The sequence below is a fragment of the Tinamus guttatus genome, unplaced genomic scaffold, assembly GCF_059628265.1.
Source record: "Tinamus guttatus ecotype Peru unplaced genomic scaffold, ASM5962826v1 Tinamus_guttatus_pri_ptg000099l, whole genome shotgun sequence".
NCBI lineage: Eukaryota > Metazoa > Chordata > Aves > Tinamiformes > Tinamidae > Tinamus > Tinamus guttatus.
In genome coordinates this window covers 527,253-545,698 of record NW_028288633.1, presented here as the reverse complement: position 1 = coordinate 545,698, position 18,446 = coordinate 527,253, and the positions used below count along the sequence as shown (strand labels likewise).

The following is an 18,446-nucleotide window of genomic DNA, read 5'->3' as shown; positions in this document are numbered from 1 at the left end:
TTAAGGTAAACCATCCAAGCAGTTTTTATTCATTAATATTCATAAATACACACAGCAGCTTCATTAGAGATTTTTCTTTTTTTTTTTTTCCTCTTCAGTTTGAATGTGGAGTATTAGGAGAGCCTTCTGCATGTCAAGGTACAGGACGCAGAGCCTTCCGCTCCGCAACCTACATTTACCTGCTAGAAGTAAAAATTAGTTAAGTGGAAATGATTATCATATATATCTTTTCTCTCTTTCTTTTGAATGTACACAATGTAACAAGAGTGACAGACCTGAAATTACAATCACCAAAACAAACCCAAGATAGTTGTTGTCCACTTTCATTGGCAAATACAGCACAGAGGACATTGTCTGCGAAGTGGGATGTCATCAAAGAGGAGGTGGAGGAGGCTCGTTTCCTTTATTACTCTCTTTTAAATTTAGGCTTTCTAAAGCAACATCTAGAGGCATAATATCTACACAGCCCATAGCACCAAAATCGGCAATCTCCCCCCGCTCATCCTCATCGGAGGAGGAACTTTCTTCCCGCATCAGGGTGGACAGGAGGAGCTCCTGGACGAAGAGGCTGCAGTCTGCGCGCTCGCTCTCCGCCGACTGGCGCTCCGACTCGGACATCTTGGGGTCGTTCAACCTGCGCGGCGGCCGGAGACACGCGGGGAGGCGGCGGGTGAGCGCGGAGCGGCCGCGCGGGGCCCCGCGCCGCCCGGCCAGGGGCGTCCCGCCCCGGGAGCAGCTTCTGCTCCACCTAACACTGCCTGACGTTTTGGTTACGACGTGGAAAGGCTGAACCAAATCCAGCCTTTTGGGCACAAGAATGGCCAAAACGGCTCTGCGCTTTCCCAGATCCAGAAATACGATGGCATGTTTTGGGGCTGGGCGGAGGGAAACCTTTTGATTTCAGAAGGTCAATTCCCTGAACCTGATGAAAGAACCGGAGTGACTGAGTGGTGACTCCTCTCTGTGAAACAACCCTGGGACCCAATTACTGTTTCTACAGCGGCCGTGTGTTCTGCTTAATAACGGCCTCCTTTATTGCTTCTCTAAAACATTTCTAAAACATCCGTTCTCTTTGTTATTTGTTCTCTAAAACATTTAATACATAAATGCCTATTCAACCTTCAGCTTTTACTGAAGATTCATTTCCTACTAAACATACCACCTTTGGAGCTCTCGTTCCACATTATGGCTTAAATTTATATGTGTACGTTACTGTAAACATGCTTGTTTTGTTGGAAGGAGAAGGGGAAATGAGTGCAGTTGAGCAAAGTAACACTCCTTTTGTTCCTTTTGGAATAGAGACACAGCCAATAATATTTACCCGTTGCCTAGGAGCAGACACACAGTGGGGCTGAAAAGGAGATGCTACAAATGCAAACAAGGGCGCAGTATATGTTAACTTGAGATTTGAGTGGGGATTTTGGCACAAGGCCCTTGTTTGGATTTAGATGCAGTTTATTTAGCCAAAACTCAAATTGTAAGACTAGATTCCCTTTCAGGGTCTTCCTTTTCCTGTGTCTGCGGAAAGCAACTACTTCTCATGCAGGTCTAAGCCTTCAAATGCATTCCTAGGCATACATAGTTTGCTTGTGCAATTGCCTCTCATCCTGCACGCACTAGAAGATCACTGTATATTCCTGCAGCAAACTTTTTAGTTGGCCTCCTGAAACCAGAAGAATTCCCTCCCGGCCAGCTACAAACTACTGCTCTTGGATATTAAATTCTTGCATTTCCCCCTGACAGTGCAAGAAAACTGGTGAACACTTTATGATTTTATAAAAAAAAAAAAAAAAAAAAAAAATCTAAGTGTATGTAAAAACAACTGGAAAGCTCCCAAACATCACATTTCCTATGAGCACAACCCGCACGATGTGTGACATTTACTCTTGATATTTTGAATATAGTAATAAAGCAGGCTGCCACTCTCTCCCTAAGCACATTTGACTGAATAAACAGGTTTAAGAATGATTTTGTGGGTTGCTCCTACTGCTTTTAGTGGTGCCACATTAATTCAAGGAGTGAAGCAGTCTTCCTTTAGATTTCATTTTATGAGTTTCTCATTCTGGGGCCACCACTGATGCTAACATCAGCAGGCTGTGATGGTTTACTAGCCTATTAACGCTGGGATATTAATCACAACTCATGACCCCGCTCGGGTTTACTACGGCAAACACAGCAGCTTGGCCAGACCCTAGCGCCGAGGAAAACACCGCGAGCGAGGGGAGACACAAGCGCGCGGCGCGAGTTACCTCGCGAGCAGGAACTGCGAGTTCTGGATGGCCTGCTGGCTGCTGTCGGCGCTGGACGTGTTGGTGGTGGCCGTGGACTGCGTGATGGTGGTGGTGATGCTGCTGGCGTTGCTGCGCCGGGTCGCGTTGCGCGCCGTCTCCAGCTGCTGCCGCGCGGCCTGCGCGTGCTGCCGCTCCAGCTGCAGCTGCATCTGCAGCTGCTGCAGCTGCGACGCGGACGGGCCCGACGAGTTGAGCTGTCCTCCCGCGGAGCGCCGCACGCCCGAGAGCTGGGAGAGAAGCTCTGCCGGGGAAGACAACATGGGCTGCGGTGAAACAGCGGCAAGGATCACGCGCTGCACGCCAGCGTGCTGGTCACTGCTTTCCGACAGTGAAACCAGGGAACTAAAAATGCTGGACAGTCCGTGAAGCTCTTGGAGGAAAGACCAAGCATTCTGCTAAGGATAAGGAAGACTAAGGCTCATTCATGCACAGATCTACTCCAAAGGAGAAAATGAATTTTGAAGACTTTTAAATAGAGAGAGATCCAATCTATGAGGAATGTCCTCTGCAGCAATTCCTTAAAACGTTACTTCAAGTCAAAACAGCAACTGTCTAAAAAACAGACCACTTTGGCTTTGGTCAGGGATTTTGTTTGCCTCTCAACAAATACACAGGCTTTACTTTCCCAATATTCTGGAGGGAAGCTATGTGGCAGAGAAGAATGTTCACTTTATCAAGGTTGGCTTTCTTCCCTTTTAATTCGGTGACTTGAGTTATCTCGACTGAATGCTCTTGCCCTCCAATCAAGAAAACATTCTGAAGTATCACCAGACATCAACATTGCTGTTACAAGCATTTTTTCTATGTGAATTTCTGTTTCTGCTAGAAACACAGAAAAGGCCCAGCCATTAGAAAGGCCTGGCATTAAGTCCTCCACCTCTGAGATGTTTATGGCAAGTTTTGTCCTCAAATTCTTCAAAATGAGTACTACCAGTAGGGTGCTGCTTGGTAATTAACTGCAGGATCTCTTCTGCAGCCTGAAGTTGTGTGTAAGAATTTCCTTGATCCAAGAAGGACCAAGGAATGTTGTGATGTTGTTCCTACCCTCTCTATTGCACTGAAATAGACAGAATATTATCATGGCCTACAACACAGTATAATCCTTTAAAATAAGGTATTCATTGCAGGAATAAAGTGTAGCAATTTGTGTTAGGGACTTTTAGATGGTCGCTTTTTGTCAGCGGACATCATCACATCAAGATTAAATATTCTTCCTCTTTTTTTTTTTTCCCCTCCTCTCTCTCCTCATTTTAATTACTAGAAAACACCACAGGGAGAAAAAATGTGAAAGTGAAACAGACCCTGCAAATATTTCTTATTTCAAATAAAACTTGCAGCCTCAGACAGTCTCATGACTTATCACTCCAGTTAAAGAAAAGACATATAAAACTGCCAGGCAAGATGTAGCTGTATTTTTTTCCCCTCGGTGAAATGTAACCATAGCTGAACTATATCCTGGAAGCAGCTGTGCCCTTGAGACAGTGGCTTGGTGTGATACAGACGCCCAAAATGAACGGAAGGCTAAATGCAACCTGCACCACATTAGGAAAGGCTCAAAAGAATGACATTTTATCACACATTTAATGCCCCTAAATGGGAAGGGAGAAAACATCCCAGGGCAGTCACTGCATTTAGCTGGGCTGACAGAGAGAGGCCCAGCACTTGGGGCTATGCAAACACGCCTCCTTCTTGAACAAACCCCACTGCTTTTCAGGCCCTACTGTGACCTCCTTTAACTCATTTATTTTCTCCTCCTGTTGTGGTAGTTTCCACAGCTAATTTAATGAGGTAAATCAGGTCATGGAGGTCCAATAGAGCACCAGAGCCAGCAAAAAGAGAGGAAAAAAAAAAAGGCAAAGGGTACCACGACTAAGGAAGGTAGCAGAGTCACAGCTCCTTTTCGGGACAAGACTAAGCTGGCTGCCTGCCTCTTAATAAGTCATAGCCTTTTTGTTGCACAAAGTCCCAGTTTGAGCATTTGTGTCCTCTCAGCATCTGAAGCAAAAGCAGGGGACAACAGGAAGTCCAGAAGTTTCCCTGGTGTTTACATTGGCATGGTGAAAGGCAATACAATAAAAATGTTAGTATTTTCCATTAAGAGAACTTCTGCCTTAAGAATCGTCTTTCTCATTTTTTTTCTGTAAAAAGCTATTTTCATAGCAAAGATAAACAAATACTAAACACGCTATACTTGGCACATACTTGAAGGCACATCTCTGTGATCAACTGATGGTGAAAAGGAGATTCCCTTATTCTCTGCGAAGTTCTCCTAACTTGACCACAAAATGCCACAAACGCATTTAAAAGCAAATCTGAAAAACCTCCGAAATGAGCAAGCCTGGCATTAAAACTGCCTTGCGAATGTAAACAGAACATGTTTTGTCTGGCCGATAGTAACCAAAGTCAGCTAATTTCATCTTCATGGATTCTAAAGAGCTCATGCTTTGTGAATCTGTGCTAAGATAAACTGAAATTCATCACTTCTTCTACAGGCACCTTCATACACACAGCAAATTGAGTCATACCACTGTCACAGAAGTGAGAAACTATTATGTGTAAAAAACATACGCTCTGTGGACAGACTAGCCTTAAGAACAAGGCTAGGACAGAAAGCACAAGCTAATGGGGCAGTGACTTTTGACTTTTGGCCTAGCAGGTCAAGGCACAACCCAGGGAAGCCAACTGCTCATCAGCCACCACCCATTAAACACACTCGCACTGTGGAGCACCTTGCCAAGGCAGCTGAAGAACGCAGGAAAGCAGGGCCACCGTTACCTTGAATTTCACATCTAAAAGTCTAGATGTCTGCGTGGTCACAGCTCTTACCAGCTATAGGGTCCATGGCTTCTCTATTGCTTGGAGAATACGAGCTCTGGGAAGATGAAAGCCCGCCAGTGGAACTGCTAGTAAAGTGCATGTTTGATCTACGTGCGCGGGGGCCTCCCAAGCCCCGGCCTGGGTGGAACATTCTACGTACATGCCGGACGCCACTGGATTCATCGTGGTCACACAGTCAAGGAAACACAACTGCCTGGTGCTGGGCAATAAACGGCGAGAGCGACTGCCACGTGGAGCGCTCTGGTGGCACCCGGTTCCTCCATGCAGGGAAGCGGCTTTGAAGCGAAGCTAGAGTGCACTGCGGCCACAGGGTTGGCCCCTGTGGAAGGGCACGCCAAACCTCTCCGTTTTGTCCAGCTCTTTACTGAGAAATGCCAAGATGGACTTCCTATTTTCTAGGAAGGTCAATTAGGAAGCTCTGACAATGCTCGTTGAGCCGAGTTTATTACTAAGATAGAGGGATTTTATTTCCACCATCACAAAAAAAAAAAAAAAAAAAAAAAAAAAAGTGCCTTACCTGCTCTGCTGAAGTGAAGAAACTGATGGATGGCCTTTGTAGGCCAAAACTTGTTACACATATATAGACTGAGTAGATCTACCTTTAAACATACTGAAAATGTTTTCATAAAGAAGGAAGGAACTAGCCCCTAATGGGCTGTCCACAGACTCTAACAAAAAGCACGTGCCTTGCAGTGGATGCACAGCATTGATAACAACAAATATGCGCAGCCATTCCTGACAAAAAAGTGATCATCCTGGCTTAGAGAGTCAGCTCCACCTAAGTTTTAAGGCAAATGTTTGAGACCTGAAGTTCGACCTTCAATATGGGCCTACCCTGCTGTTAGCAATGTAATTTTTGTTAGATTAAGCATAGTTAGGTTTTAAACAAGAAATTTAAAATTATTTCTCAAAACTAATTACCCTCAGATCATCCACTTTTGGTCACATAAACACCTGCGACAGACTACTGAATCTGGCATGCTGCTTTCAGACACAAAATAACATCAAAACTAACGACCAGGGAAGAATAAAAGAATAAACTGTAGAACAGGTAGCAAAAGGATCAGTGTTAAAGTTTATGCTTTCTTTTTCCTGTCAGAGAAAACAACACTGTCAAGCATACCTACAGTCTATTCACAGTGCATTTTTTCTTAAATTAAAAATTAATTTGCTAGTTGAAACAAACTGTAGTTGCAATTTGTAGTTTGCTAGTAATATATAGATCTCCAGCAACTAAGTCCCAGGAAAGTGAGAGACACAAACATTTAAGTATGAAAGCAAAACAAATAGTTATGCCTATTAGATTGATTGGCTGGCTGCTTTTGCTTAACTCAGGAAAGGATATTAAATCTCTAGGAGCTCTGTGTTCCAGTGTAAGATGAGCTGCAAAGTCATCTGTGACATGATTGGGATCCCCTCCAGGTAATGCTGCACATATTGGACAAATCTGAAACAAGAAAGATAAAAACCAGCTTTATCAATTTCACACAAAACACACACACACCCCCCACTGAGCCAAGCACTAGACACAGATTCTTATGCTTTAAAAATTATACTACAGGTATCTACAGATACACCCACAACTCCATGTTAAAAAGAGTGAACGTGCTCCAGTGCAAGTACAGCTCTCATAGCATCTTGAGGGAAGGCACTTCTTAAACTTTGGCAGGATGACTATGAAGGTTTAAAGACCACAGATCAATATTAACAGCACATGGACAATAAATACAATTACAACCTGTACATTTGTCTCTTCTTTACAGTCCAAGGTCTTGTCTTGGCAGGGAAGCCCTGGCTGCAACACAAAGCTCAGGCTGCCCAAGTTCCTCCTGCACACACTCAAGTTTATCTCAGGAACCCTCACTGTAGAGCAATGATATTTTACTACAGCACGAGGAAGGATATAGCGAGCAGTAATGCTGTGGGTTGACTGGCGCTGTCAATTTCAGATGCCAGAGAAGAGACTCTCATAAACAGAACTAGAGCCTTTAACGTACGTCAGAATTTAATGAGCACAAATGGCCTATGACCCTTTTGCCTCAACCCCCCAAAAAATAACTTCTGAAAAAACCCTTGGTATATTAGCAAGACTAGGGACAGTATTTTTACCTTTGCAGACTACCTTTTCTAAGTGCCATGACACATTTACCTGCCAAAACCACAAAATTTTACAGCAAAATCAAGAACGAAGATGCAATTCAACATGGAAAATAGGAATTTTAATCCATGATTTCAAAATGCATTTTTCTGCTATGAGAATTTCATGATTTTAAATGCACATTTTGGGCAATCCATCAAGCAAATTACCTCTAGAAAAAGTCTCACCTCAAAACCACTGCATGGTAATTACATGGGGACGAAGGAACTTCTTCCCAACATGACAGTAACAACCACCTTGCCCAGCAATCCAAAAGTAATAAATATTCAATTATGCCAATATTTCACACAGCTACTCAGTAGGGAGGCAGAAATGTATGTATAATGTTCATCTATCATCTATAAAGTCCATAATCTTACTTATAAATAGCTTAATTTTCAAGCAAGAATGCCCTCCTTTTTTCAGCAAGCATGCGGGACCACATCATGGAAAGAAAATTTTTTATAAAGTGACTAAGTAGAAGGAGGTTCTACCCAATTTAACACAACACTAGAATTCTGAACAGGCTGCATTTCTCCTGAAAAGAGTAGAAGCTGTCCTCAGGAAAACATCATATAAGAAAAGATTAAAAGGAACAGTAAGGGGATAATGACAGTCCTAAACCTAATTCTCCAGCATACACAGAATTCAAGTGTTTTTCTTTAGAAAAGGTTGGTAGAGCATTGTTATAAGCAAAAAGATCTTAGTTAAGCATTTGTACAGACAAAATGCCTATCGGTCATTACAAAGACTGCAGCATCATTGATCAGGTGTGATGCTCCAGCTAACATTACCTCTGTTAGTGTAACGTGTACGAATATGTGGCACAATTCAGAAGAAAAGAGCATCGAGAAGTTCCTCCTGGAAGTTACCTTTTGTTGTTGTTGTAGTAACAAATCATATTTTTTACCATCCTCATTTGGATTGCAAAGTTCTAGGTTAATTAGGTTCCAACTGACAGAATACCTGCCTGTTTCCAGAAGCTTTCTGGGAATTATAGAAAACCAGCACAGCCATAGTCTTAGAAGATATGGTGAAATCATTTGGCAATTATGCAATTGATTGTGAAAAAAGAATAAAAAATATGCAACGGAATAATGATGAGAAGCAAATAAGTCCTAGAGAAAATAAGCTCCTAAACATGGCAGTCTTAGTATCACGATAACCAAGCTTGCCAGCAAAAAAAAAAAAAAAAAAAAAAAAAAAATCAATTCCATTATATCAGGATACCTTTAGGAGGAAGAAAAATTCTGCTGTCACTTTCAAATATAGTTATATACATACACACACACACTTTCTACAAAGCATTTAAATAAACATATGCTTCAAAGAAGAAGAGAAAAACAATGGGAGATACTGACTTTCTAGAAGAGAGATTATTTTATGTATTCCTCCATCACACATGAATACCAATTCTAAAGCTTCTTACCACTTCTGTTGATGTTTCTGCATGTTCAGAAGTAACGTGTTCTTGAAGAGATGTTTCTGTATAACCCATTTTTCCACAATAAGGACAAGTGAAAGACTGTGGCTGCTCTACAGAAAAAGCTTCTCCACCATAGTACAAATCTAGAACAGAAAATGTTTTACAAGAGGTTGTTTTTTATCAGTTAAAATTTTATCCATAGAAACTTGTCTGTATGAATGTATGTGAACGTAATTACTACTTAGGTAGCAATAAGTCTTCTGAAGATCTACTTTCCCACACCTGTGCAAAGATCACTGACCACCACTTAAATATAATTATACTCAACTGCAGAAAACAAAATAATGAGTCAGGAATAAAACATACAACTTACATGTGGCTCACTAGGTTTAGAAACTAAGTATCAGAAAGTCTGAGTGTGTACACTGCATTCTCAAAAGATAAAATTATAACTAGAATGATATTATTTAAAGCTATCTGTAGTACTTACCCTTATTTTTATTTTTATTTTAATTTACAGGTAGGTCAGTGCTGCAGTTACTTGGGCAGGTGTCCAGAAAAGGTCTGGGACTGAGGCAGGGTTGCCCCATCAGCCCCATTCAGATTCAGACAGCCCTGGTCAAGATATAGAGCAGCAGCAGCAGCCTGCACGATGAATCAGTTTTATTCTACACGCTTAGCCACCAGCTCTTCTGAAGTTTTAGTATACACATTTTAAATGTGGCAAACAGTCTTGTTTACAAGTCTTTTTACCGTGCTCCTTTTATTTACATGATATGCAATAAAAAAGTTGTATGAAAATCAATCTATTTCAAGTGTGAAGTGTTAACTGCAGCTTAGCAATGAGAAGGAATACTGTAGAGATCACCTCAGATATAACACACGGAAGAACTACATAACTCACAGGACTTAAAAGTATTTGAGTGAGTTACTAATTAGCACCACTTTCCTGCATTTTTCATGGAGCACTCTTCAGAAAGTTTCCTCAAGATTGGGTTCAGTTTCCAATTCTCGCACTACCAAAAACCTGAGTGGAGCTAAAACATTTCCAACATGTTGAGGCAAACTCACACACATGTAATTTAAATATGCCAATTCTTCAAATGGACAAAGCAAGGACAATGCTCACAAAAGACAAGTTCTAAGTCACTAAAACAGTCTGAAAGGATCAGCAATGCATGAAGGGGAAAGCACATTCTTTCAGAAAAATACAACTGAAATGATTCAATGTAGCAGGTACCAAAAACATGCGATGCAAAACACTTCGCTAAGGATGGATGAAAAGAATCCACCCTAACATTATCCGAGCACAAATTCTAATCAAAGCAGCTCACCGCACTCGTTTTTACAGCACATTCCAAAAAGGAAAAGCTTAAAAACATTATCTTTTCTCCAGTGTAATTCCAAAAGGGAAACAATAAACTTCAGTTCTCACTTTTTCACTATCCTAAAACAACAAGAAAGTTGAAACCTATATAAAGATCTATATATTTGCTCCCATATTTAGGAGCAAAATAACTGAGATAGCTATTGATTTTAGAAGTTTGGTTAAGAAAACGCAAAAAGTTTAACTCAGATTAAAAGCAGTTAATGATAAACTAGCTAATCCTCTGATTTCCCTTAAGATTTAGTACGATTCTTGTGGTGATGCTGCAATACTTATTCACTGGTTGCAAAACAAAGAGTCTCTGTTTTTGCAAATGTGGATATCCACATGCAACAATTTAAAGCCAATTTCTCACTGATAACTGTACCCAGTTGAGCAACCTCATTCCGGGTATTTTGGTACCACACATACTGATTTGGATTAAACAAAAAGATGATGACTTGAAGCAGCAAGCAAACTGAAACAAACAAAAAGCTACTTCTTAATAAGAATAATAATGTACTGGTCCAAGTTCAGATTTCCTAGTTATAATGGTATATATACACTCCAGGTTTTACTCCAAGTTTTTAGCTTCCTGCGTATTCCTCCTACTCAAAACTCCTTTCACATCCTTCTTGTAACTTGCATCAAACTTGCAATTGCATGTCAGTAAGTATACCTTCGTTGGCGGGACCCCTGTCAGAAATGAAACCTTACTGGCTAATCCGAATATTTTTCCCTCAGAAAATTATACCACACTCTTTTACCTCCTAAATCTTAATCTCTCCCCACCTTTTATATAATGAAACTCCTGCCCCTCCAGACCTTCGCTAATCTGTAATCAGACAGGCTATATTTAAAATGAAAACCTAAGTAATAATAAAAAAAAGTTGGCAATTAAGTAATATAGTGAACTATCTAATTTTAAAGCTTGCTGAACTTCTCCACCTGTTGTTTTTAAAAGAATATAAAGAATTCTCAAGATAGTAATGTATTCACTCTATTATCACTCTCGAAGGCTTATTTGCTAAATCATAGTGACTACAAGTACAGGAAAAAATAAACAGGCCAGGCCTCTAAGCCCACTGAAGTGAAGCTTCCTACAGTTGTATTACTGTTTCTGTTTACAGTTATATTACTGTTCCAATGAGACTGGCTCATGACCACAGAATTATTCCTTCTGGCCACAAAGTTATCTTTCAAATAATGAATTCTGATTTTCTCCAAATGACTTCCTACATAAAATTTTAAGTCTAACTCCTCAAAATCCTCTGGGTCATTAAAGTCTTGTTTAAGTGATCTAGGAAGGAAGAAATGCTTGTTCAGAAAGAAAATGAGAAAAAAAAGTCAGGCTAAACACATCTCTTTCTTACTTATTCCTTACTCACATTGTCATATAGAAGAAATACAAGGGAAATAGTAAAAGGATATGAATAATCTTTAAAGAAGAATCAACAATAGGTTATAAAAATAGATTTCAAGCCTAGTGGTGTTGGAAAACATAACTATCTTGAAGAAAACGTATTTAATGCAAAAACACAACAATAAAAACACAACAATGGCTTTATCATCCATCTATAGCCGTGCACTGCATTTATTTAACTACATAGTTAAATAACATGTTTTTTACCTACTCAGAAGTTTGTAACACAGCAGAAAAAGTATGGTATGATTCTTTAGGAAAAAAAAAAACAAACTTTTAAGGGCATGAATCAGGTATATACTTGTCTGCTTGTCCCTGTACACTGTTAAGACAAATTCCCTTACAAGAGCCCAGAGAAGCCTGGAATTTTAGTTTTCTTTACTAAATGAAGTGTAATTTCATTTAAATTAGATACACTCATAGAAATAAAACATGCTGGTATTATACAAGCTGCTGTATATGTACCAAAAACAAACAAGAAAATCACACATCAGCATTTGAGTTGAAAGGCAGAAATTAAACAGTGACAAACACCACGTTCTAAAATGTACATTTCTCTACCACTGATCAAAAAGCATCGTTATTCAAAATGATGTTGTTCTGAAAATTGTTTCTTCTGTTTTGCTACCTATTCTCTAACAAAAAAAAAAAACAAACAAACAACAACAACAAAAAACCACCAACCAACAAAACCCTTTCTAAACCCTGTCAGGTACTCAGCTATGAGTTTAAAGAAATAATGCTTAACCCCTTATCAAAATTCACGCAAAGGCACAGGCCCGCCGGGACCCTATGAAGCCCACGTTCCCTGGCAGAGGGGAGCCCCAGCAGCGGAGCTTGGCGCTGGCTGGGAGCAGCCACGTGGAGAAGCCGCAGACCTGGCAGCAGGAGCAGAGCAGGGTCAGTGTGTCCTGGTCACAGCAGCACCCTTCGTGGTGTGAGCAAGGGCAGAGTCTGAGCTCTCCAGGGAGATGGGGCCATCTCCAACCTTGGAAGCTTTCCAGGCCCAGCTGGATACAGCCCTAAATAAGCTCATCTGACCCCACTTGGAGCAGGAAACTGGACTAGACACTTCCCAAGATCCCTTCCAACATTAATTATGCTTATGGCTCATCCTATGAAACAAGCAGAGACACAGCTGTGCCATTCTTCTAGATTCCAGTATACTGTCAGCCACATACTGTGTCCTGCTTCATTGACTGGAATAATCTACTTCCACCATGGAGTATCTTTACATCCCTTATACAGAACTCCCCTCTTTCACTGAAAGGGCAATGCTGAGAGCCACTTTTGCTAGAATAAGATACCAGTTCACCCAAGTGTGGAAACAGCTGCTAATTCCCTCTAGACAGAGCATCAGTATTTCAGCCTTTCTGCAAGATCTCAGTTCAACCATTCCCAGTAGAGGAAGAAACATTATATTCTTTGCTTTTATTTGTGTATTGTCATCAGTACTCAAATTGAGGACTCAAGCACAGACCCATAAACTGTACTGGGCTAACTGCTGCACTTAGAGACACTTTTCATGCCGACAGAGGCTATGGCAGATATTGTTTATTTGACTAGCTAGATGTTCTGTTTTAACCGCTCTTCTTGCTTTAACCCCAGGCTTGCTTCTTGCTTTGCTCTGTTACAGGATCTGCTCCTGTAACCAGCCCGACCTTGCACACCCTGTGTGCTGCAGGACTGGACGTTCATAGCGAGGATACAGCCCCTCTTTGTGCTAAGGCCACTCTCAGCTGCAGGTACCACAAACACAGATGCTGATGAGGATTACAAAGGATTAGTTGCCCATCTGCCAATATTGAGCACTGCCAATACAGCTGGTATTAGTGATACAGCAGCAGCCAGCTGGCTGGGGAGCAGCTTTGCTGAAAAGGACCTGGGTGTCCTGGTGGACAGCAAGCTTGATATGAGCCAGGAATGTGCCCTTGCACCAGTTAAACAAACTGTGTTCTTGGTCAAATCTGCAAGAGAACAGCCAACAGATCAAGGGCTGCATTTATCCTGCTCCAGTCCTCACTCGTTACGCCATATCAGGGGACTGGGTCCAGTTTTGATATCCTAGTTCAAGACAGACTTTCAGAAGGGTGCAGTGAGGAACAGATAAGGTAGCTGGAGAACCTGATATACGAACAAAGTTTGAAGAAACTATGTTTATCCAGTGTGGAGAAGAGAAGGCTCTGGAGAGGTGGGTGAAGGGATCTAATCCCAATCTTTTGGGATTAGGTAGTTAACACAGGAGAAAGGAAGCACTCTCCTCACAAGCAGGCAAGAGGCAGTAGGCACAAGTTCCTCACCAGGCAAACTATCGAACTTCATGAAACAGGTTGCCTAGATGACATAGAGCTTTTCTCAGTTGAGACTTGGCCCATGAGGACAGTCAATTTACAGAGCCGCTTCCCACACAAGAATGGACCACACAACCTCCACAGACCCCTTTCAAACTAAAATCAACTCTTTGTGATGCCATGGCTTAGAAAAATAAGCAATTAACACAGAGATCTTAATCTAGTAGTTGAAAATGCAGAAGAAGCCTTAAGTTCAATTCCAGTAAACCCAGCCAAACCTCATAGCATATATTATCAAGGTTAGTACTAAGACAGCAAGCTACCTAAATGATGGCAATCACAGGAACTGGTAGGGTCTTCTGTCCCATTTGCACCTAAGCAGATAACTGAAGGAACATTTATTCTATATTTTAGTAGAGGTAACACAATAGGATTTTGCTGGTGGATTTTGTTAAATTGTACTATTACCTTTGACTATCTAATCTCTTTAAATTACAGGAATAATGAACAGGCCACATGCTCTGAACTTATCATAAAGCACCTTACCAGCTTAGAATTCAGAGACAGTGGCTCACTGCCAATAAATTATTCTTCCAGAAAATCAGAACTGGGAAGTTTGCTCTCAACTTCTCCATCTTGACTAGCTGTTCTATAAAAAGTAGAGTTCTTCAGTGACTGCCCAGTAAGCATGTGCTTGTTCCTCAGAGACCTATTGCTATTCTGGCCCTCCAGAAATAAGCTAGCTGCAACTGTGCTTTAAGGTCATTTATTACATGAAAATCATTTATTATTTTAAAATCTCTGCCGCTACTCTGTCAGTATATCACACTCAGCATTTTAAAGCATCCAGTAAGAATCTTTTTTACAGTGTCTCAGTGGGAACTGGAGCTGTCATCTATATAAACACACAAACACATATAGCTGTCATTGTTTTGGATCCCATCTTCCCTCAACAGAAATGCTAGGTCATACACTGATTTCTAATAATAAAAAATTAGGGCATCCACACAGTAAGACTATGAATACTGGCACAGGCAGAAATCACTAGGGCTTTTTATTCATTTTTAATAATATCATGCGAGTTCCTCCATGAGTTCAAATCTTCAGAAAAATCAAGGTAATGACAAAAGCTCCTTCAGAGCATCTCCCTATTTCTGTTATTATAGTGCCTAGGAACACTCAAGAATGATCAGGTAAAGCATTACAGGCTCTGTTCCAAGTGCAAACAATCCCTGACAATCACATCTATGCAACTAGCTGCTCACTGCAAACCAGAACTTGGTCATGGCTTCATGCACTGAAGACTCAGGTAAGCTCCACAGCCCCCTGCATGGGGACACTGCTGGCCACAGCAGTGAAGGGAACCAGAGTCACTGGGTTCTTTGCCATCAATTACAGATGCATCTTGAGCAAAGTGCATCTATGGCTAACTGATCCCCACGCTCACTTTTACATTCAAAAAATCATCACCAGCTTCCTCTGAAGTGTGTGTACCAGCAGTTTTGCAGTGAAAGGATTCCCCACTCAGCTTTCTTCTCTCTAGTACAAAACAGCATTCAGCTTTTACCAGGTTATTTACTTTCTACCACAGCATCAGTAACAATTGTAAAGTTACTCCTATTTAAAACAATTTTCATACCTTTGAATCAATATAACTACATTGTGATTAAAATTTGTCAATGGGCAGATATTCCAGGATTCACATGTATACCTATATAGTCTTCCATGCTATGTTTTTATAGATGTTTTCATAGATGTTTTTTCTGGTTTTCTTTACTATTCAATCTGCTATTCAAACTACTATAATCTAAAAAACATTTTTCCCCTCAAGTTCCAGCTTGTGATGTCACTAAGCTGGAAGTAGAAGAATTCACTACTCCGAGTTCTATCTTGCCAACTTTTTTTTTTTTTAAGGATAGTTTCTTTTGATCTATTTATATCTCTTTCCTTGGAAATTTCTACTTTTGCTAGCAGCTAGCCTAACTCCTCTAAACAGGTTGTATTAGTTCTCCTTAGTTTGAAGTTTCTTACCTCCCGGATTTTTGGATATTCCTCAGAGTCACATAACTTTCTGGCTTAAAAAGCATCCTTTAAAAAGCTACTGAAGTTTCTCTAAGCATCTGCACAATATGATAAAAACCTTACTCTAACATGCCTTGCATTCCAAAAAGATATTTAAAATAAAAACATTTTCCAAATGAAACACATCCCTTTCTGAAGTCTAAGTAATAATATATTTATAAATATTTCCTGGTTTATCCCCTGGAGCATAAAAAGTCCCCTCATACTTTGGTGCTCTGTCATCAGCCTTTGCTGTGGTTCGTAACGTGGGAATGCATTCTTTCTGCTGTAATCTCTGTAGTCTCATGTATTCTTTTCTTGACCTAGGGTTCTGACCAGACCGGAACTTTGGGTGTTGAATTGCATTATTTCCACCCGCCCCCAACATTGTTTCTAAGGGAACAACGCTCAGATATAAAGCCATATGTAAACACCAGAAAAATTCATTTTCTTCTTTTCTTACTTAAATAAGCTGCAGTAGCACAAACGCTTCCAAAAAACTCAAGAGTCTTGCAAGTAGCCTATGCCAGTACTTCAGTGAAAATGTTCTTCTATTTATTTATGCATATTTAAATAAGCAAAAATACTCCTTCAACATACACAAACACATAAGCCCAAACATGTATTTATTTAAGAGACTTCCAAAAAGAAAAATATGCAAGTTTTAAAAAAATAAAACATGTTTTCTAGAAATTCTTAACTTTCCGTAATAGAAGCAGTATGAAATAGTAGGAATTCTTAGAGCTAAAGACTGAGAATTTCCTTATTGCAATACATTCAAAGTCTTAGCATTTCCTGTTAGCTTTTGTCTCCACAGCAAGCATATGTCCTCTTTTCCTATACCTGAGGAGGACAATGTTTATGGCAATGTTGTCATTTTACCTCATATGCAAAATTCATGAATGTTGTGGGAGGCCAAATAATTTTGAAATGCATGTCTCTAACCATGACCAGTACTCTGAATTAATATACTGTTTCCCAAATAATTTTATCTCTTTAGTAAATGAGAATAATAATAGAAAAAATAATAATACGAAGTTGTTTTGCATTCAGAAGTCATTTGTAATTAGTAGGACTTCAAACATGCCCCGAGAGGACTACTTGCTACTCCTCATCAAAAACCTTTTACATCCAACACAGCCTATCATTATACCTGCTGCAATAACATTTCCATGGAAGACACCATAGAATAACATTTCTCCAAACTCATCACCGTTTTTCTTACACTGTGACACATCTTAGATAAGAATATTGAAGGTGGTGTTAGCGAAGGGGTGACTACATTTGCCTTAAATTATTGAACTGGAAGTTGAATAAGAATAGTCATTATTTACAAACGCATTAAATACTCCACTAATCTCTTGTGTACCATGTTAACAGAAAAAGAAATATGCAAAATAGTTTTTGTATAATAGTATCAAAGACGATGTGTGTAACTTTAAAAGATGGGAACCTGTTCAAATTCAGTGGTTAGTAAAAAATACGGAAATGCATATTATGATTGTAACTGTGGCAAATGGCCATTGGCACAATTAAATTATCACTTACCAAAATCTACTCTCGTTAGTATGCACTGCATGGGATGGTCCGTTGTATGCCTTGTTGTTGTTGCACCACTTTCATAACAAGTTGCACACAGATCGTAATCGTAGCAAATTAAACACTTATATCTGCGACCTCGAAAATTTCCTTTTAAACATGCATCGCAGCTGACACCTGTAAATAAATAAAATCACTTTAAAACAACAGTGTAACAGGCAGATTTGTTATTACTCCCTCCCCAGCAAGCCATCTCTGACATATGCAGCTGACATATAACCCACAATCTAAGTGTATTCATCTCCTGAAAGAGACATTAGTACTCTGAAAGAAAAAAAATATTGAACTCTGAAAGTAAAATAAGAACTCAAAAATCTAAAATGAAAATTGGTTAAGCTATAAAATCTACTTAGACCTGGCCTTCCTATGGAAGCATTTATCTGTTTGTATGACTGCTCTTTTGACTGCAAAAACTCAACAGCAGCAACAAACCACTGACAAGAATCCTTAGCTTTTCTGCCTTTACTTTCTTGTTTTCTAATATTTTGGTTCTGAAAAATACCATGCCTGAAAATATATGTGGGTTTTTTTTTTCCATTTTAATGAATGGAGGAAGAAAAAAAAAAAAGGTGCTTTTGAAATCAGGTTATAGGAGTTTCCTCCACCTTATTTCTTTACGAATTTCAGTCTTTGCATTGCAAACTAGTCATGTCACAGGTGTCAAAGAAACACTTCTAAAGACAGATAAGCTTCTGAAGATTTTAATTTTTCCTCCTTAATGTGGTCTCAGAGCTCTGCTGGTTACTTAGATGAGCAAATGGGAAATAATATCATCTTGTAATCTGTCCTTCAACTGCACTATCAAATCACACATCTCGACATAACAAAGGAGTGTATATAATACAGGCAACATTTTGATCAATATCCTCCTTCATCATTAACTAAAACATGTTTAACAGTTTGATAGCTACAGACAACCTTACAGAAGTCAAGCTAACAGAATAGCTACATTATTCTTTCCAGCCTCCTATTTTTAACGTAATTACCAGAGAACTAACATTATTTGCAAAAAAA

General features: G+C 39.9%; 1 protein-coding gene across 2 annotated transcripts in view; it reads right to left on the bottom strand.

Annotated features, from left to right (window-relative positions):
* LOC104572794 (E3 ubiquitin-protein ligase KCMF1) overlaps positions 1–18,446 on the bottom strand; it is a 41,808-nt gene continuing 23,362 nt past the window's right edge. Inside the window, exons 2-7 of one of the 2 annotated variants that reach the window (XM_088520821.1) lie at positions 17,382–17,549; positions 8,696–8,835; positions 6,475–6,576; positions 5,118–5,292; positions 2,250–2,532; positions 1–634 (exon numbers count right to left, since the gene is read on the bottom strand). In XM_088520821.1, coding sequence (XP_088376947.1) covers positions 373–634; positions 2,250–2,532; positions 5,118–5,292; positions 6,475–6,576; positions 8,696–8,835; positions 17,382–17,549 — 1,130 coding nt within the window. In that variant the 3' untranslated portion in view covers positions 1–372. Of the gene's footprint in view, positions 635–2,249; positions 2,533–5,117; positions 5,304–6,474; positions 6,577–8,695; positions 8,836–17,381; positions 17,550–18,446 lie in introns of both variants that reach the window. The other variant, XM_088520822.1, reaches the window with a different exon arrangement.